At 52.2% G+C, this 20,486-nt stretch overlaps 1 protein-coding gene across 6 annotated transcripts; it reads left to right on the forward strand.

Annotated features, from left to right (window-relative positions):
* Positions 1-1,147: 1,147 nt before the first annotated feature.
* Positions 1,148-20,091, forward strand: KCNIP2 (potassium voltage-gated channel interacting protein 2). Of its 6 annotated transcripts, XM_005888076.3 has the most exons (10): positions 1,148-1,484; positions 15,080-15,175; positions 15,978-16,076; positions 16,742-16,866; positions 17,228-17,297; positions 17,442-17,512; positions 17,631-17,738; positions 17,928-18,032; positions 18,167-18,229; positions 18,525-20,091. In XM_005888076.3, the coding sequence occupies exons 1-10, from the start codon at positions 1,412-1,414 to the stop codon at positions 18,570-18,572; spliced, it is 858 nt and encodes a 285-aa protein (XP_005888138.1). In that variant the 5' UTR covers positions 1,148-1,411; the 3' UTR covers positions 18,573-20,091. The 6 variants fall into 6 exon arrangements, with proteins under 6 accessions (XP_005888138.1, XP_005888141.1, XP_005888144.1 ...); XM_005888079.3 differs by lacking the exons at positions 15,080-15,175; positions 15,978-16,076 and having other exon boundaries at positions 1,148-5,366; XM_005888082.3 differs by lacking the exons at positions 15,080-15,175; positions 15,978-16,076.
* The last annotated feature ends 395 nt before the right edge of the window (positions 20,092-20,486 follow it).

Below are 20,486 nucleotides of genomic sequence, written 5' to 3' on the forward strand. Positions count from 1 at the left end.
TTGTCCCTTTCTCATGCCGGAACTCTCACCACAATTCCTGCTGGGTTAATTGAATCAAGTGCTTGGAAATTAATCCAATTGAAAAGATTAAATGTGCTGAGGTCACTTCAGCTGAAGCTTACCGTCTCAGCAGGTTACTCCTCTGGGGGAGCAATTGGGTAGGCAGGATTACCTGGGACACTGCCATCATACCATGAAGACACATCAGACATTGCCCCCCACCAATTCTCATGGCATTTGGGGGGTTCATGGGGTTGGAGCCCAGGAAGCATTGTCGGGAAGGTCAGACAAGTAGGCTTAGCCATTCAGTCGCCATTACTGGCATCTGGAGATAGCCCAGCCCTATGCCTGCCCCTTGCTTCAGAAAAGGAGCTAATCTAAGGGAAGGAGCCTCATAACAAGGACATTGCCCCCACCTTTGCCTGCATCGCCAGACCCCTTAATTATTTCCCAGATCCTCTGGAAATCAGAGGGAATCTAGGACAGGGCAGGTGATGGAATAGAGCAGGGCAGGAAAGTTGAAAGAGAAAAAAGGAACAAAAGAGCAAGAAAGTCTTGAGAAACTGACCTGGTTCAGTCTTTATTTTCTTTTTCTTCCCAGTTGGCTAGCAGAGGTCATTAGATCATGGCAGAAGGCACCCTGAGAGCAAATAGGGCCCAGAGACAGGGTTCTGCAGTGGGTGAGGGTAGGGGTCCTTATGAGAGAAAACTATAGCCCACTGGCCTGAGATGAGCCTGCCTTAAAGGCTGGCTGACCTTTACATTCCCATTCCCCCTTCAAGCGGGCTGGGCAGTGGTGGGGGCCACAGACACTCACACGCCAAGAACCATAGAGAAAATAGGGGCTGGCCAGTGCTGAGGGTAGGAGCAGGAGTGCTGAGAATTGGCCGGGGAATCCTCACAGTGGGGCCTTTCTGGCCCTGCACCCTCCTCCACCCCCAAGACCCGGGGGTTCAGGTTTAGGGGGTAGTGTTGCCAGAGAGCTGGTCTCCTTCCCCGCACTTCTCTGCTCACCCTTTCTTTCACCGGGTGCCTCCTCCGAGCTGCAAAGAGGAGGGAGCGGGGGTAGGGGGAACCAATCCCGGCAGCGCCAAAGGGGGGAGGTGGCGGTGACAGCCGCGGGGAGGGGGCGGGAAGAGAGGCGGCTCGGCTCCAGCTCCGCGCTCTTCTCCGCTCTGCCTCCGGCTCTGCGCTCACCCACTGCCCAAGCCTGCCGCTCCTGCCCCAGTACCCCGAGGTGAGCCCTAGACACCGGAGATCCCCTGGCTCCTCGCCCCAGCCCGGACTCTCCGTACCCCAGCCCCCGAGAGCACGCTACGCCGCCAGGGGGCGCCGTGTGAGCTCCCTATCCCTGCCACCCGGCGCCCCCTCCCACGGCCCAGGTGGGGACGGGAGGGGGGCGCCGGGGGCCATGCGGGGCCAGAGTCGTAAGGAGAGTTTGTCCGATTCACGAGACCTGGACGGATCCTATGACCAGCTCACGGGTGAGTCGGTGGCTTGGGGGTCGGGGGCGGAAGAGGATAGATTACATCTCCCCTAACCCTTAAGTTCCTGTGACCCCTGCCAGGCCCTTACCCACACTCTGACCCATTACCAGGCACCCTCCCAGCAGTTCTGGGCAACAGGACACTAAGGTTCAAAACCTTGGGTTCCGCGGGGGATGGGGATTCAAGGGAGAGCAGGTGGGCAGAGGCAGCAGGTGTGGGAATGCGTGACACAAGGCTAGGAGGGGGTCTAGAGTGGGAGGTGTTACATGTGTGAGCACCTGTCATTCTGTGTGTGTCTGTGTATATATGTGTGTGTGCGCCTCCCACAGCTGCTTGCCATGTGCCCTGGGCTTGGTGACAGCCAGAGTTAGTGTGATTGCGTGTGACTGTGCAATTGTATGATCCTGTCAGATGTTTCAGTGAGGTTGTGTAGGACCCAGATTGTACTAATGAAGTTGTTTTGACCATGTATCTGTTCTGTGTGCAACTCTGCTTTGTGTGATTCTGTATGAAATGCCATGTGACTACCAGTTATGTGTCAGGTTTTCACTTTATGGTGGTATGCCTGTTTGTAAGACTTTGTGACTGTGAACCTCCTGGGACAAGCATGTGTTGAAGTGGGCTGTGTTGTTTTGTGATTGTGAGACTGGTTATATTGGTGTTTGATACTGATTGTGTACTTCATGTGGTGATGTCTGCAGTGGGGTTCTGTGTCTATGACAGATCTTACTCTTGCTGCCTCTCTGGCTTCCTAGTGCAAAAAGGGGTTCTTAGTGCACACCATTGCTTCTCCATGTTTTCCACAAACAGCCCAGTGGACCTGAGGAGGGACTTGCATCCATCTACCCAGCCTGGCTTCCAGGAGTGACACCCAGCTCCTGTGGGGAGGCTTTGGTTAATGCTGGGTCAGTTCCCCCACCCAAAGTATTTAGAGGTCATTCTTAACAACTGAAGCTCCTTCAGCCCCCAACAGCCCTCCCAAAACTTCACCCAAACCTGGAGGAAAACACACCCTCTTGCTTCCCCTCCAGACCCAGAGATAGAAGCTCTAGGCCTGGGAAGTGCCATGTGGCCTCTTCTTATAAGTATCTTCCAAACCACTTTGCTGCCCAGGCATCCTCTCTCTCCCACACTGGGGAGATATGTGAGACCAGTACATCTGTGCCTGTGCATATTCCTGGGTTTGGTAGGCAGATCCATGTGTTTGTGTGGGTGACTCTGTCACCTTGTGTACATTTCCATGTACGTGTGTTTCTGTCTCATTGTGCAGCCAACCCAAGAACTCCAACAGAGAACAGGAGGGAGACTGTCTCCCCTGTGTCTGAAGACAAGCTGAGAAGGTGAAGGGAGGCCAAGATCCATGCCTGTCTAGAGGAGTGAGGTTAAGACTTGGGGATGCCAAGAGGACTAGGTGTGACTCACCCACCCTAGAGAGGTTCTAGTCCCTAAGCCCAGACTCCCAGAAGAGGGAGCCCTTCCACTCAGGCAGGCCTCAGATGTGACCTAAATGAGTTTCAGACCCCAGTGGATTCCAAAGGTCCAGCTGACAAACTCTGCTATGAACTCTTGTTCTCAGTAGCAAGGGCCCCAGGGCCCTTATTAGCACCACATCAGTCAGTGTTTGCTTCCTGCTTTAACTGATTCTTCCGCTTCACTTGGGCTTCCCTGGTAGCTCAGTTGGTAAAGAATCTGACTGCAGTGCAGGAGAACGGGGTTTGATCCCTGGGTTGGGAAGATCCACTGAAGCAGGGATAGGCTACCCACTCCAGTATTCTTAGGCTTCCCTTGTGGCTCAGCTGGTAAGGAATCTGCCTACGATGAGGGAGACCTGGGTTCAATCCCTGGGTTGGGATGATCCCCTGGAGAAGGGAAAGGCTTCCCACTCCAGTATTCTGGCCTGGAGAATTCCATGGACTGTAGAGTCCATGGGGTCACAAAGAGTTGGACACAACTGAGTGACTTTCAGTGGAATCATCCCCTCCCCACTTGGCTGTTTGAATCAGAGATTAGGTAGAAGTGGGGAAGCCCTTGCACTGGAAGATGAAGGAATGGAAGTGTGAATGCCAGCTCTGTTTGACTTTTGCTCTCTGGGCCTCACTTCTCTCATCTGTAAAATGGGAAATACTACTACCTCCCTACCTCCCAAGGGAAATACAAAGTTCAAAAGTTGACAAGCATCAAAGAATTGTGTTCCACGTCAACATCCACACGACTTGGAAAGTGGGAATAAAGACTACCAGGAGCTCTCCTTTCGAAGGAGGGCTTATCTTTAGCAGGAGATAAATGGGGTTGGGAAGCCACTATTAATGCTTTGGGTGTCTGGAGACGCTTGAGCTGAAGCCCGAGGGGAAGTCGTTGTCCGCGGTGCTGAAGCGCGTGAAAGGCGGAAGTGCCTCACTGCTATTCGGGTTTCCAGTGTTCCTTGTGCAGGCGGGATTCCTTGGATCGAACCTGGGGGTGTTCTTCGATTTCAGTCATCCAAGCCTATCAGGCTGACAGGGAGGAGGGGGCGCTAAAATCATACCTCAAGGTATTCTGGGTTGCCCCAGCCGCTTTCCTTACCCCACCCCAGGCTCAAAACAAATCTGAGAGATACTTGAGGAGAAACCAGTCTGAGCCCCGCCCTGCATTCAGCCCCTCCAGTCTTCCCAGCCCATCAGGACCGTTTGGCAGTGCGACGAGGTGAGAAAAGGCAGTAATCAGCGGTCGTTCTGTCCAAGCTGGAATCAAGGAAAGAACTGAAGAAGGTGGGAGAGTTGGGACCTGGCTGGCCAAGGCCTGAACTCAGTCCCATTCTGAGATCTTCAGAGTCGCTTCTGTCTGGCCATAAATATTGTTCCGAGATTGGGGCGCCCCCGTGTGGTCTTAGTGAAACCATGCTTGCAGAGCTGATTCCAGATGGGGATGTGGCCAGATTAGGTTCCACGAAGTTCAGAGGTGACTCTCACCTCCTAAATGTAGGATTTTCAGCCAAAAAATTTGGAATCCCAGTCGGAGGAGTGGGATCTCCATAAGCTCTGTTAAATGGTGTTAGTGGACCCTGGAAGGGTTTACTTTGGTTATAACCACATAGGGGTGAGTCTAGGAAAGGGGTCAGGGCCAGGACTTTGGGTAGGGGGCTTTTCCTCGATGCATTTGGCTGACAATCAGCATATGATGGGAAAGTGTGAACCCGCTGAACCAGGACATAGCGACACAGAACAGTTCTATGCCAGACATTCAGAGCCAGAAGCCAGAGATAGTAGGGGCACGTCCCTGCCATCCCTCTGCCATCCCAATACACTGGGCATTTCCTCCTCTTCCCTCCTATTCCCGCACCCATTGGTCCAGGAAGTATGGAAGTGTGGAGAGTTGCCATGACAACTAAGTCCTCTAACCCTTCCCCTTCTCTGTCAAAAATGGGAAGAGGAGGGGGCGACGCGGCAATAAAAGATAATGTTTTCGCTCTCCGGATCCTTTTTCAAAAACCATGGGTGCTCCCTTCCCCATGGGAAATGCAGAAAATGTTCCCAGAGAAGGCTCTGAGGGACAGTGCGTGCTGCCCCTTTCCCGCCCCTCCCCAGTGTGAGAACTTTGGGGGCAGGTGCTTCAGACGATGGGGGCCAGGGTGAGTTCCCCTCTTATGACCTGGAGAGGACAGGAAGTGGAACACGACTCTACTGCCTGAGACTCCAGTCCTTGTGGGTTCGGCCCTCCCGCGCCGCCCACACGGGGCCCACCCCTTGGGGGCGGAGATCAGAACGCCCCGAGCCTTGGGGGCGGAGCTTGGCCACTGTGCTCTCGGCAGGACCATGAACAGATGCCCCCGCAGGTGCCGGAGCCCGTTGGGGCAGGCAGCGCGATCCCTCTACCAGCTGGTGACTGGGTCACTGTCGCCAGGTATGAGGAAGGGAGGAAGGGTCTGGATCCCTGAAAAAGTAAGCGAAGAAGTGAAATAGGAGCCTTACAGAGATGGGGAGAAAAAGGGTCCCTCGCAGAGATGGAAGGGGCAAGATCCCTCAAAGAAAAGGGTTTAAAGGACAACACACCAACAGAAGTGGAGCTTGGGATAGGGTCTCTTAAAGAGAAGGTGGGGGACATAGTAATCTTCAAAGGGGAAAGGACAAGAGGCATCACGGTTCCTTGTGGAGGAATGGTGGAGGAGGGGGCAAGGCTTTTCGATGAGAGCAGAGGTGGGGACCTCAAGCAGGTGGCTGTGGGCGATAAAAGGAGGGAGATAGGGATAAAAGGAGGAAGCTTTCAGCAGGCGGGGAAAAGGCAAAACCCTTTACTGAATTGCTTAGTTTAATGGGATCTTAAGATGACTAGGGGCAGCGTGCAGAAAGAAAAATATCCTGAAGTAGGACTGGACCAACGTGAACTCAGCTAGTTAGTTTATGCATGATGGGATGGATAGACTTGTGTGGCATAAGAATTTCATGTCACTGTTTTGTCTATCTCTGGGAATCTGAATTAAGGGGGTTTGTAGATCACTGGGGTTGTGATCACTGGGGCCATGCATCCCTGGGGTTCCATATCCCTGGGATTCTGTGACACTAAGACTGCACATACTGGAAGTCTGTGCTTTAGAGTTGGGTTAAGGGTTCCTGAGTCACAGTAAGTTAGTTGTGTAGACTTCACAAGGTTGTACCTTGGTGTGGGATTTGTGGGATTTATATGGCATGTGGATTGTGGGTATCATATAAAGGCACTGCTGAGATTATGCACACTGTGGGTTTAGCTGCCTGGGTAGGGCCCAAAACACCCAGCATCCCCTCCTCACCTAGCCTGGGGAGACCAAAACAACCTAGCCTGTGGCATTCTGGGATCTGTAGTTCACTGGCTCTTGCCACAGTATCCTCTTGAGCCCCTGGAGTATAAGCAGGCCTCTCCTTACCATGTGCTCCCAGAAGGAGGGGCCATGGGGCTGAGCCAGAGTCATACTTGGATGTCTCTTGGGGAGCATGTGTCCTCTGAGCCCCTGCTTGGGCCTGTCTCAAGTGACAGATGGCTGGAGCCAGGCAGAGCCAGCTCTCAATCATAGCAGGCATGACTTCCAGGCCCTAAAATAGCCCCAAGGCCTAGGGAGGTCATTAATCACCCGATGCAGCTGGGGTCTGCTGTGTCCTAGCCTGGCTGGGGATGGAGAGGGGCCCCTGGCTGGGGATGGAGAGCCAGTTCTTCACTGGCTGGGTCCTTCACTAGGGGAGAAAGGGCAGATAGGAAAGTGGGCCAGTTACCTAGTATGGACCCCCCTTCAGAAGGCAGTTTTTCTCTGGATTTGAACTTCGTAAAGTAAATGAGTCAGTAATAGGGATATTTCTGTGGTGAGATTTGAGGGACCTAAGGAAGAGTTCACCTAATGCTTCAAGATAATTTCCCTTCAGCCCTCACTCTGCCAGAAGAACTTGCATTAAGACTTCATTCCTCTGGATGAAGAGCCAAGTGCCAGAGGGATGCCTGGGGAGGACAGACCTGGGCAAGTTTCTCACAAGGCTCAGAGCCTTGAGAGGTCTCTGAGTAGGGGGAAGAGAGAGCCTGAAAAGCAACTTGCTCTTTCACTTCTACTAGGTCCTCCCACCAGAGGCATCTGAAGGGTGAGGGTAAGGGTTAGAGGGAAGAGAAAGGTCCATAGACAGGACAACTGGCTGAATGGTTGTCCATCTGTCCATCTGTGAATCAGCAGCAGAGAGAAGAGAGATGCTGCTATGCTGCCTCTTTCAATTCAAATAGTCTGGCTTGGGATCAAAGGCTTCATGGAATTCACCCCCTTTTTGGTCTTATCACTCATAGCTCCCCTAATACTAACTAAGCTGCAGTCACTCAGGATTCCTTGACCCCCATACACGTTGGAGAGACAGACTGAAGGAGCTGGCAGATCACTGGTTCAAGTCTTGGTCGATTTTTTGTCATCTGTATTGTCATGGGAAAGTCACTTCTCTTTGAGCTTCAGTTCCTTCATCTGCAAAATGGGTATAGTTCTACTCTATCTGACCATGTCAACTGTAATAATAGACTGCTAATAGGTCTGTTATGAGAACTAAATGAGATAATATGTGCAAAGTATCAAGAACATAAAGCATGCTCAGTAAATGTTGGGCCCTTTGTTAAGGCAGACTGCTGATCTTTTTAGCCATCCTTAAAGAACCAGCTCAAAAAATACCCTTTTCAGGTTTTTCCTGGCCTCCCAGTTAGAGCTCATTTCATGGTTCTTGAATAGTTCCTTGTGGACACACAACAAATATTTTTTGAATGAATAGTTGCCTTATAGTTCTGTCAATGGCTATCTCTCCCTGCCCAGGAAGCCAGAACCCTGTTTGGTTCACCTTTGTTGCACAGGCACTGGCTCAGAGCCTGGCATTCAATTTGTATATGTCCAATATTTTTAATATCATTGTCCTCTAGGAGCTGAGAATCTAATTGAGGAAACAGGATTGATCCAGAAAGACCTGAGTTCAAATTTGCAGCATCTTTTCTTAGCTAGGTGACCTTGGGTGAGTTCCTTTACTTCTCTGGACCTCATAGTGAAATGGGCACAATACTTTTCATCTGCCTACTTCGTGGGGTTGTCATGAGAAGCCATGGAAGTAACAATGTTTGTGGAAATACTTTATAAGTTGTTAAGAGCTGTAGAAATGTAAGCAGGGGGATGTCTGTTGTTAATAATAGCAGCAAACAATTATAAACAGTTACTCTGTGCTTGGAATTATTCTGACAGCTTTCCATGTATTAGTTCACTTAGGAGGGCCTCAAAACCATATGAGGTAGGAAACTGAGGCACACAGAGATTAAGAACTTGCCCAGTTAATTGCAAGTGGCAGATCTAAACCCAAGGAACCTGGCACCCTCACCCACACTATTTCCTACCATGCTATGCTGCCTCCGACTTCCCTGGTGGCTTAGACTGTAAAGCGTCTGTCTACAATGCGGGATACCTGGGTTCAATCCCTGGGTCAGGAAGATCCCCTGGAGAAGATCCCCTGGAGAAGATCCCCTGGAGAAGGAAATGGCAATTCACTCCAGTACTATTACCTGGAAAATCCCATGGACAGAGGAGCCTGATAGGCTACAGTCCATGGGGTTGCAAAGAGTTGGACACGACTCCTTTTACTGTTCCCACTAATAACATTACAGATTTAGGTTCTGAGTTTTGAGGGTCCAACAGTGAGTACGGTAGAATTTCAGGTAGCTAGGAGCCTGCTAAAATCCCATGGAAAAGGAAATGGCAATCCACTCCAGTACTATTGCCTGGAAAATCCCATGGATGGAGGAGCCTGGTAGGTAGGCTGCAGTCCACGGGGTCGCTAAGAATCAGACACGACTGAGCGACTTCACTTTCACTTTTCACTTTCATGCATTGGAGAAGGAAATGGCAACCCACTCCAGTGTTCTTGCCTGGAGAATCCCAGGGACGGGGGAGCCTGTTGGGCTGCTGTCTATGGGGTCGCACAGAGTCTGACACAACTGAAGCGACTTAGCAGCAGCAGCAGCAGCAGGAGCCTGCTGAGGGCTGGAGGTTCTGAAGAAAAGGGAATTTAAGCTGTCCCTAACAGACAGGTAAGAATGTAGGGCAGGAGAGCAGAGGGTGGGCATTCCAGGCAGAGGGACTAGCAGGAGCAGAGGTAAGAAACAGCAGAGTTTTCTGTGTCTGGGGGACAGTGAGGAGGCCAAGCTGGCTCAAAAAAGAGATCTGCTGATGAGAGTGGAGGAAGGGTATTAAAAGCCATCTATGGATTTTGGATGGTGAGAGGGAGATACTGAATATTTGCTCATTTTATCTGTAAACCCTTCAAAGGTGTGAGAAACCAAAAACAGTCCCTGAGTTGACTTCTTCCTGGAGGAAGGACGGGGGAGGGGCAAGCTCTTGCCCAGTCGTTCCCACACCTTCCCAAGGATGTTGGGAGAAGGAAGGGGTAAGATACATGGTGTGAGATGAAGGCCTGACCCCCAGTGGTGGCCTTGTAGAACTGCAGATCCGTGAACCTCAAATGAAGCAGTAAGGACTGGCACCCATCTCCAAGTTGAGTTCAGTCACTCAGTCCTGTCCGACTCTTTGCGACCCCATGGACTGCAGCATGCCAGGCTTCCCTGTCCATCACTAACTCCCGGAGCTTACTCAAACTCATGTCCATCAAGTCAGTGATGCCATCCTCTGTCTTCTCCTTCTCCTCCCGCCTTCAATCTTTCCCAGCATCAGGGTCTTTTCAAATGAGTCAGTTCTTTGCATCAGGTGGCCAAAGCATTGGAGTTTCAGCTTCAGCATCAGTCCTTCCAATATTCAGGACTGATTTCCTTTAGGATTGACTGGCTTGGTCTCCTTGCAGTCCAAGGGACTCTCAAGAGTCTTCTCCAGCACCACAGTTCAAAAGCATCAATTCTTCAGCACTAAGCCTTCTTTATGGTCCAACTCTCACATCCATACATGACTACTGGAAAAATCATAGCTTTGACTAGACGGAACTTTGTTGGCAAAGTAATGTCTCTGCTTTTTAGTATGCTGCCTAGGTTGGTCATAACTTTTCTTCCAAGGAGTAAGCGTCTTTTAATTTCATGGCTGCAGTCACCATCTGCATTGATTTTGGAGCCCCCCAAAATAAAGTCTGTCACTGTTTCCATTGTTTCCCCATCTATTTGCCATGAAGTGATAGCACCAGGTGCTATGATCTTAGTTTTCTGAACGTTGAGTTTTAAGCCAACTTTTTCACTCTCCACGTTCACTTTGAGGCTGACACACAGTCATCTCAGAGCTGTATAGGGAGGGAAGGGTTCTTCTGGGGTTAATCCTCCTACACTGGGCTTCCAGTGTGGGCAAGCTGTCTATGAAGGGAGCCACTGTAGAGTAGTGTAGTGTAAAGTGCAGGCCCAGTCAGGACGGCTGAAAATTGAAGATCTGACACTTACTGATCTTGGAGATTTGCTTAAACTCCTTTTGCCTAGTTTTCCCACCCATAACAGTACCTCATTCATAGGTTTATTGTGTAAATTCAGTGCAATGATGTCACACTGCACATTATCTACCACATACTGAGTGCTCAGTCCCTCACCAGATGTGGCAGTAGCCCAGAGGCTGGTGTCTTCTGGCTCCTTGGCTCAGCAAGCCTCTGTCCACCTGCTACCACACACCACCACCTGGAGGGAGACCGGAAGATGGGGGAGGAGCTCCAGGAATGCACCCGGGCTGGGTGACTCTCTTGGAAGGTTCAGGTTTCCCTCTAGCCCTGGGTTTCTCCTGTCAGCTCTGTGAAGATTCCCAAAGAGCAGGCAGGACTTTGGCAGCTCCAGAGTGAGGCCCCTGCCAGAAGGAAAGGGAGAGCACACCCTTCCTTTCCCGATCTTCCCAACCCAGGGATTGAACCCAGGTCCCCCGCACTGTAGGTGAATTCTTTACCAATTGAGCTATCAGGGAAGCCCTTCCTCTCCCAAGGAAGTTGATTCTCTGGGTCCTAAAGTCAGCTTCAATGAGTCCCCTCCCCAGAGGGTCATGTTAGGGCTAACCGGCCTTTTTCCCCTGCCCAGGCTATTGGACCTAATCCTCCCTCCCCTGGACCTCAGTTTCCCTGTCTGGGGGGGGAAGAAGATTGCTTCCCACCTCTTAGTCTCCATGGCAACCTCGATCAATGTAGGTGGTGTCCTCCTGACTGGAGAGGTCACTGCCTTCTCCTCCCTTATGTTTTCATACAGTTTCATGTGGATACAATTACACAACCACTGCAGACCCATATTCCTAATTATAGGATACATCCATATTACCAATCTTCAGACCCCCACATAACAACCTTGCTAAAATATAGATACCTCACACTCTGTACAAACTCAGAAATACTCCAACACACTCACACATACCACAGACACCCAGGTTACATACCCACATAGACCACACGCATCCCTAAGACAGGTGCACAATCGTGTAAACACACAGAGACATATATAAGAGGTACACATTCTCTGCACACAAACACAGGAATATATACACATGAAGACACCCAGACACCCATAACATATTCTTACGCATGTACAGTTCCTGGTTTCTCTGTCGTACACACACACACACACACAAACACACACACGCATGCACACACTGCCCACCCCTGACTTCTAAGCGTAAGTCTTCCCTCTGCCCCTTTCTTTGGCACAGAGTAGCCACAGGGTGTCTGAGGGAAGCTGTCCTCAGGGGCAGAGGCAAGTTACTGCTCCTCCTCTGGCCTGGCCTGGGCCGCATCCTTCACACCAGAAGCTCTGGAGGAGATATCAATTTATAGGCTGAAGTGGTCCCCGCGAAGAGGAAGAGGCTGTGGCTGGGAGGCCTGTGGCTGGGAGGCCTGTGGGGAGGCGGGGTAAGGGGGGAGAGGGAGGAGATCCGGGGAAGGAGCAGGAAGGGAGACTGCAGGCGGTCCTGCTCAGTCTGGGGAGCCTGAGGGGGAGGAAGTGTGAGTAGGGCAGGCCAGCCTCAGCCTGGAGGGGCCATGCCCCAGGCCCACCATGAACCTGGAAGGGCTGGAGATGGTCGCTGTGCTTGTGGTCCTCGCCCTGTTTGTCAAGGTCCTGGAGCAGTTTGGTCTCTTTGAGCCTGTCTCCTTGGAAGGTAACGTAGGTATCTGGGCATGTCTGGTCTGCTGGCTAGAGGGACAGTGCCTGCAGGGTTGGGGACTTTATGACTAGGGTGGGGGCTGCAGGGGTAAGCAGGTTAGTGATGGGATGGGGCATCTGGGGGAGGGGAAGAGAGAAGGTGGGGGAGTAGGACATCATGGAGAGGTAAAGAGGGGGACTCAAGGGGTGGATCTGGGGAGGAAGAGAGGGAATCTGGAGGACTGGGTGTCTCAGGGAGGTGAGGAAAGAGGGCCAGGAGGCAGGGAGGTGGTGAGGGGTACAGCATGGGGGTACGGGGACTGGGGATAAGGAGAAACTGGAGGAATGAGGAAAAGTCTGGAGACAGGCAGAGGTATCTGGAATAGAGGAAGGAGGTTCTGGGAATCCTGAGATAACACCAGACTTCTGTGGGGGCGGTCCCCTTTTGGGGTCATGGACCCACAGTGGCTCTGAAGGTGTGTGACTCTCCACACCTCCATCCTTGCAGGTTTGGGTCCCAGTATGTGTGGACTCAGTGTGTGAGAGATACAGGGGGTGGTGTGACTGGGTGTTCATGTGTGTAAGAAAGGACAAAATGTATGACTACTTGAACCTGTGTATGTGACAGGGATGTGATTGTGTCTGAGCGACAGTGTGTGTAGCTTTATGCCATGGCAAAGATACCTGAGGGGCACAGAGTGTGTGGCTGAGCCTCTCAGGGTATCTGTGTGTGTGGCTATTCCCAGAGTTCCTGAGGATATGCCAGCTCCATACCCAAGGCAAAGGATGGGACGGGTTCTGGAGGGACAGGAGTTGGGGATACTGTGACTGAAACATTCATAGATCAACTCTGGTAGGAGGGTGAGGGGTGGATCAGATCAGGGACCCTGTTTCCCAAGACCCCCTGCCTCTCCTAGGTCCTCTCAGGATCTGAGGGCAGAATGGGTTCCAGAGCCTAGACATTGTGGGTGGGAAGTCAGTTCTCCATCTGACCCCAAAGTCAAGTGGGAAGAGTGATACTGAAGGTAGAGAGGGGAACATGTTCTGCCTTCTCCAGGGATTTTTAGCCTCTCATTTTTCATACCAAGAACTGTGCAGCTTCATAGCATGGCTGTTCCCCAGTTCCATTATGGACAGGAAAACAGGCAAGAACCATGATAAGAGGACTGCAGGGTAGACACGTGGGAGAACTGAAAAGATGTAAAGGGAGTTGAGGTCAAGAAGAAGGCTCACGAATTGCCTGCTTTAGGGTTCAGAAAGAGCAGAAAAGTCTTAGTCTACCGTCCATCCTCTGCTGCATTTATTGGAGTGGGGTGAGGTGCAGGGATTGGTGTTGGATGCATTGAGATTCATTCAGTCCTGAAAAGATGAAGTCAGTTGGGATCTAACTTGCCATCCCCTTTAGACTGTTGGTGCAAGAAGGGGGTGGACATCCAAGGAAACGCAGGCATCCTGTCTGCTGAAGGCACCCCCTTTCTCCCCCCAGTTCAGAAGAGCCTAGAGGAGACTGAGTCCTTGAAGCAGGCAGGGGACCGGATGGGGGCATGTGTGAAGAGGGGGAGGCTGGGAGAGGCGTGGGAGCCATCCCCCAGTCCAGAGGCTACTATACTACCGGAGGCCCCCCCGGCACAATAGGCTTTGGGAAACCAAAGTCTGGGCTAATGGAGCCCTGGGCCAGGGGCCAAACCGCCATCAATCACCCACCCAGCTCACTGCCTCCCTCCCTCCGCTCCATAGCTCCAGGGGAGAGAGGACAAATGGGAGAGAGAGGAGGTGCCAACTTCAAGCAGTTCCCTCCTGGGAGCAGAGCGTCTTCCTGAGGGCAGAGCCTGGCTTGGGAGGTGGGGCCTGTAAGGGAGCTGGGGTGTCAACCTACCACTAAAGGAAGTTGGGTCCCTCCAGGAATGGACTGAAGCCAACTTCAGTCAGTGTGCTCCAGTGAGCTCTGACCCTGGAGTCTGGAGGTGGGTGCAGCCAGGAGACAGACAACAGGGACTTGCAGGGTCTCCCTGGGATACAATTGGAGCCACAGGATACAAATGTAAGTAAGGGGAAGTGAGGGGAACTGTGATCTGTGGACTCCGGATAGTCCTACATGACAACAAAATACTCATCTCCAAGGTCTGTCATTGCCTCAAAGTTTGCTATCATTTCACCTTCAAAGAGTAAGTCATACGGGAAGGGACTGGGAGGGGACACACTTTTAGGGTGGATGAATTAGCTGAGAACTCTACTCTGCTGGCATGAAGATTCTAGGTGCCTTGAAATGAGGGATTATAGGAAAGAAAGGTGGGTGTGCCCAGGGCAAATGCAGGTTCTGAGCGTAAGGTGCACCTTAGGTATCCGGTGCCATGGGCACCTAGGTCACAATATGATATGAGCAGGATGACCATACTGTGACATGATGCCCCAGGGTCATTGTGTGTTCTTTGTGTGGTTTGATCAATCATGCTGTGTGTAAGATGGCCTATATGGCCTACATGTCTGTCTGGTTTTTCCTGGGTCAGTCACATTTATGTATGTTTGTATTAAAGAGTAAGTACTAGGTCAAAGTAGGTGTGTGTGTGTGCATGTGTTGGGAGGCCACTGGGTTTGAGTGAGGTGCTGGGTATCAAGCTGTCCCTGTGTGGCATCCATCACTCTGTAATTTATTGTTCTATGTATACACACCTGTCACTGGATATGTGTATGTGTGAGAGAGGTGTCCTTGGGTTGGACATCATCCTCAGAGGTCCAGCTATATAGCACTGGAGCCAAGGACACTGGGTCAACAAAGACTGAGGCCAATATGCCACTTCTCCCTGCCCCCGCCATCTTGCTGTCCCCAGCTGTGTCTCTTTATACAAGGTGCCCGAGCCGTCTTGGTGGACCTTCCGTGCCTGTGAAACCCACTGGACTCCCCTAACCGGCCCCAGCTACTCTCTCCACCCCCCATCTTCCCCCAACACCCACCCCCAGCCGGGGTTGATTTGTGATGATGGGGAGGGTACAGGGAATGGAGGGACAGCGGGGTTAACGTTCCCTCCCGGGGTCTTCTCTCTTCCCAGGCCACCCTCCAGGGCCCACTAAAAAAGCGCTGAAGCAGCGGTTCCTCAAGCTGCTGCCATGCTGCGGGCCCCAAGCCCTGCCCTCAGTCAGTGAAAGCAAGTGCCTCTCCTGTGCTTCCGGGGGTGGGGCCCGTGTGTATCTGGGGTGTAAGGAGTGTGAGAGTGCGTGTGAGCGTGACCAACTTGGCAGAGGTGGGCTGGGCGCTGGCTGACGAGGGGGCGTGATTACCCAGCGAATGTGTGGGCGTGGTCAGCATGGAGGCGGGGCTTGAGTGTGTGGGACATCAGGGTCTGTGAAATGGGCGGGATCTGGATTTGGGGGCGTGGTCAGTGTGACTGGCTGAGGTGTCTCTGATACTGTGAGTGTGGCCACGGTGGCAGAGGTGGGACCAGGTGGCTGTGAGGGTCTGTGCATGGGGTTGTTGTCTGGCCGCCCTCCCCGTCTTTGGGCATGTTTTGGACTTTGAGAGGTAGGTCACCAGTGCCTTGACTAGACGGATACAAGTGTAAGGGCCGAGTCCACCTTCCTTCAGATACCAAGATACGGGAGTTTTCTAGGACCAGCCTGGTCCCCAGTTGAGTGACCTCGCTTTGTCTATAGACCTCAGTTTCCTCGTTTGGGCCTTGTCCACCTCACAGGATTATACATACTGCATTTTGCAAGCTATAAAGACTCGGTTTGTAGTCATTACTTGAGAATATCATTGTGTTTGATTCTGCTGGGTCCCACATGGGGGTAGATTCCGAAAAAGGATAGGTGTGATATGCATAAGGTCCGATTTGTGTTTGTGCTCATTCGTTACGCGTGCCTTTGCGTGCACGAGGAGATGGGGAGTGTGCATTATAACAAGCAGGTCTGTGAGATTTGCTGTGAGTGTGAGGGGCGAGGTGTGTGCAGTTGGCCGGGTCTTCCGCTTTCTCGGTGACAGTTCGCTCCCTTCAGCATTAGCCGCCCCAGCCTCCCTCCGCCCCCACAGACCCCGCCTGCTGGACCCAGGTGACTTATTCTCCTGGTGGGGGCGGGTGCGGGGAACTTTGGGAGCCTGGGTTGGGGGCATCTGCCTGGGGACTGGATGTTGGGAACTGGGGTGGGACTGAGATGGGCCTGGGGTGGTGGCCTTCTCTAAGGCACATACGGGTGTGGCAGGAGTTGGGCTACGGATGGGGCTTGGCTGGAGCTGGGCGGGGCATGGCTGGGCATGGCTGGGATAGCTGAGATGGGGCTTGGCTGGAGGGCTGGGTCTGGGCGGGGCAAGGGTAAGGCTGGGCGGATCTGAGTTTGGTAAGGGAAGGCCCAGAGTTCCCACCCTCAGAAGCCCCTTCTCCAACCCAGTTTTCCTGCTCCTGTCCTGGGATGAAGATGGGACTGGGGGCCTTCCCCTCCAACCAGGGATCAAGGGGCCAGGGGCCAGCGCTGACTCAGACCGCTGGCTCTGGGGCCAGGCCTGGCCCTGGACTAAGCCTGCTGATTAACTTCGAAGCTGACTTGGTGTCTTCTTTCCTTGCCTTGAAGTCCTTGGCTCGGGATCAGGGGAACTGGCAGGCTGGTCTCCTGCGTCGGAGATGGGGGGGTTGGATAGTTAAGTGATTTTGAAGAGGGGTCATGGGGGACAGGCCTGAGGCGCGGCTGTCCCCCTCCGCCCAACCGCCCCCACCCCGCAGACAGCGTGGAGGATGAGTTTGAATTGTCCACCGTGTGTCACCGGCCCGAGGGTCTGGAGCAGCTGCAGGAGCAAACCAAATTCACGCGCAAGGAGCTGCAGGTCTTGTACCGGGGTTTCAAAAACGTGAGTGCAAAACTCAGTCTAACTGGGGAGGGGCGGGGTCTGTGCAGGACTTTTCTCGCTTCTGGGAGTGAGAGCGATGGGGAGGGGAAGGGACAGCTCCTAGATAGGCGTGCCTGCCAGTTTAAGAAGGGAGCCTATAGACTGGCCTGTCTGCTCTGTGCTTTTTATTTGTGCACTTGGGAGAAGTCTTCCCTCCAGTGGAAGAGCTACATGGTGAGCCCCCTAGAGACGCAAAGACATCCCTCCTCTCTGGGCGTCTCTGACCACCGAGAGTCGGGTGGGAACGTGGGTGAGCAGTTGGGTGGTGAGTGGAAGAGGGTTTCTTCCTTCAGTCTGCTTTCCCTCCCCATCCTCCCCACAGGAATGTCCCAGTGGAATTGTCAATGAGGAAAACTTCAAGCAGATTTACTCTCAGTTCTTTCCTCAAGGAGGTAAGGAGATAAGTCCTTGGGGAGAGGTTCTGGAGGGGTTGGAAATGCCAAGTGAATGGGGTTGGCAGAGCCCCACAGAGGTAGGGAGGTAGGAAGTCTGCTCCTGTCTGGAAGCAAGCTTGCTCACCCACACTTATCCTACAGACTCGAGCACATACGCCACTTTTCTCTTCAATGCCTTTGACACCAACCATGATGGCTCAGTCAGTTTTGAGGTGAGCTGGAGGAGGTGGGCCAGGGAAGCATGCTTCCTGGGACATCAGGGCCAGGCCAAACCCAGAGAGGGTTGAGTGAAGGTACCTGAAGACTCATTTTCCCCTGCCCCCTTCCTAGGACTTTGTGGCTGGTTTGTCGGTGATTCTTCGGGGAACCACAGATGATAGGCTGAACTGGGCCTTCAACCTATATGACCTCAACAAGGATGGCTGTATTACCAAGGAGGTGGGGGGCAACTGAAGAGCTGGGGGTGGGGGGTTATATGTGTATGGGGATGGGCACAGGGCCCTCGGGTGGGCACGTGACCCAAATATGCGTCATCAGCAAGGGCTGACGTCTGCCCCAGGCCCCAGGCCTTCTAGTTAGGAGGCTGGAGGCTCTGAGGAGGGATCCTCTTCTCTCTTGGTCTAACAGGAAATGCTTGATATCATGAAGTCCATCTATGACATGATGGGCAAGTACACGTATCCTGCACTCCGGGAGGAGGCCCCAAGGGAGCACGTGGAGAGCTTTTTCCAGGTGCCTGGGACAGGGCAGGCTGGGGTTTGGAGTGAAAGGAAGGAGGCAAGGTCCCAGCAGGGAACTTACCTGAGTTCTGCCTGCCTCTTTCCTGTCATCTCTCCTGTTTTCTCTACCTGACTACCTTTTTGCAGAAGATGGACAGGAACAAGGATGGCGTGGTGACTATTGAGGAATTCATTGAGTCTTGTCAAAAGGTACAGGGCCCTGCCCTCTACATTTCCCTGATCTGGACTCAGGGCCTGATTCAATGATGTAGGAGAAAGCTCCTTTGGGCAAAGTACCATCTCCCTAACTACCCTCAATTCTGAATCCTTTTCCTTCATAACTTGGGGAGGCCTGTCCCTTCCCCACCTCTCTGATTGTCTCCTTCTTCACTGCCTCTCTCTGTCTCTGAACGTCCCTATTTCTGAATCAGTGTTCTTCTCCCTTTCTCTGATAAGCTCTTTTTCTTTCTTTCTCTCCAATTTGCCTCTCCCACCATGGCTACAGGACGAGAACATCATGAGGTCCATGCAACTCTTTGACAATGTCATCTAGCTCCCCAGGAGAGGGGGTCAGTTGCCCTGGGGGGACCATGCTCTAGCCCTAGTCCAGGTGGACCTCACCCTTCTCTTCCCAGGTCTGTCCTCATCCTAGCTCTACCCTGGGGGCTATAGGAACCCAAGAGCCTGGGGATTTGGTGGTCCATACAGCTGGAGCTGAGGAGGGTAGGGAGTGGGCAGAGTGTATCTGTGGGGGTGTTCTCGACTCCCAACAGCTCCCCCTTCCTGCCTGAAACTCAGTGCCGAGGTTGCCCTGTTATGGGAATTGAGTGGTCCTTCCCCTCCCACCCCCCAACTGAGAAACCACAACACTAGGCAAAATTTCTCCTGCTATGGTGCTTCCTCCATCCCTGATCTCATAAACATTTCCCCTAAGATTCCCTTATAAAAAGGCTCTTCTGTCCTTGCCACTGACTGGCCTTTTAGGCCAGGGCCTTTGACAGTGCTGTAGGAGGGGGTCAAGAATGTGGAGGGAGTAACCTTGGGCCTAAGCCAGTGGGTAGGCCCTAGGAGGCAATTGCGGTAGAGAGCAGAAAGGCCTGGGGATTGTCAGTGACAGCATACCAGGCTGTAGCTTTGAGCTCTACAGGTCTGCCACCCCAAGCCATCAGAATATGTGTTTCCAGGCTCTTCAGAAAACCTTGGAAATATACCCAGAAATTTTCCATATACTCCTCAGTATCCCAGGAGAACTTGGGATCTGGGTTTTGGCAGATCCCTGGAATTTCTTCCTCTCCTTCCTTCCTGTTTGGGTAGTGGTGGTGGCAGCAGGGGGAAGATGGGTGGGAGCTGCTTGACTGATACCTGCCAAAGTTTCAGCCTACCTTCTCTGATGACTACAACTTAAGATTTCATTTGCCATTTCCTCTAGACCTGGAGGCATGGAGTAAGTCAGGGACCACCCTGTGGATGCCTTAGGAGAAAAAGGAAGGAAGGAGGCAGACATAGCATTTGAACCCAGTGTGGGGGCATTTTTGAGAATTTTTGATATACCCAGGCTCTATTCCTGCCTCCCCACATAGCCTCCTCATAGCCCACTCAGAGTTTCCTCTTGCTCTAGTCAATCTACCCAGAGATGCCCCTGAGCACACCTTGATGGCAGGGACCATAGGATCCAGGTCCCACCTCACTGTCAGCAGCCCTGCCACACTGCTACCCTTTAATATATCTGCTTGTCCCATTTAGCTCACTTTCCCAGTCAGCTGTGAATTGAGGCAGAGGGCACCCAAGAAGCCCCCTTCCCCATGAGAACACTGTTGACTACTTTGCATTTTTGGTTCCTCTGTAATTTTTGTAAAATAAGAAATCACCAGATCCAATAAAACACAATGGCTATGCACAGGTTGCTGTCTCTGCCTTTTTGTCCCTCCTTCCCCACACATAAACTCACAACCCCTAACTCATACAGCCTTTTAGATCCCAAAGACAATGCCTCCTTTCCTAGAGTATGGCCAACCCTTGGCGGGAGATCAAGTCACATGTTCTGGAAGGGTTGGAAACCTCCTGGACCTTAGAGAGGCTCCTGAATCTCCCTCATCCTTGGAGGAGACAAGGAAGAGAAAGATGATTGATGTCCCAAAGACTATGCCAAGCCAGCTGTCTTTTGGCTAAACATTCTTTCAAGTCAAATCAAGAATTTCTAATTTACATATTAATACATCTTAGTTAATTTCAAAATGCTTTTAAGAGGGGAATTCCCTTTAGGTTCTAATGAAAGTTCCTTTGTGTAAACATTCCAGCTAGTATAGATGTACATTTGTGTCTGTACTCTAGCCAAGAATGATGGGGGAGCAGATGAAGCGGACCAAGGACAGGTCACCACGGAGCAGTTGACACAAAGGGTAATAGAAGCTCCTGTGTGGGGTAGGAACCTTTCTTTGTTCTGCTCCTGGAGAGGGGCTGCCAATGC

The sequence above is a fragment of the Bos mutus genome, chromosome 26, assembly GCF_027580195.1.
Source record: "Bos mutus isolate GX-2022 chromosome 26, NWIPB_WYAK_1.1, whole genome shotgun sequence".
Classification (NCBI taxonomy): Eukaryota; Metazoa; Chordata; class Mammalia; order Artiodactyla; family Bovidae; genus Bos; species Bos mutus.

Excerpts from the sequence above, each read along its gene's own strand:
- KCNIP2 (XM_005888076.3), top strand. The coding sequence starts at position 1,412 with ATGCGGGGCCAGAGTCGTAAGGAGAGTTTGTCCGATTCACGAGACCTG. Across the intron at positions 16,077-16,741 it reads ACCCCGCCTGCTGGACCCAG|ACAGCGTGGAGGATGAGTTT; the intron begins GTGACTTATTCT and ends CCCACCCCGCAG. Across the intron at positions 18,033-18,166 it reads ACGTGGAGAGCTTTTTCCAG|AAGATGGACAGGAACAAGGA; the intron begins GTGCCTGGGACA and ends ACCTTTTTGCAG.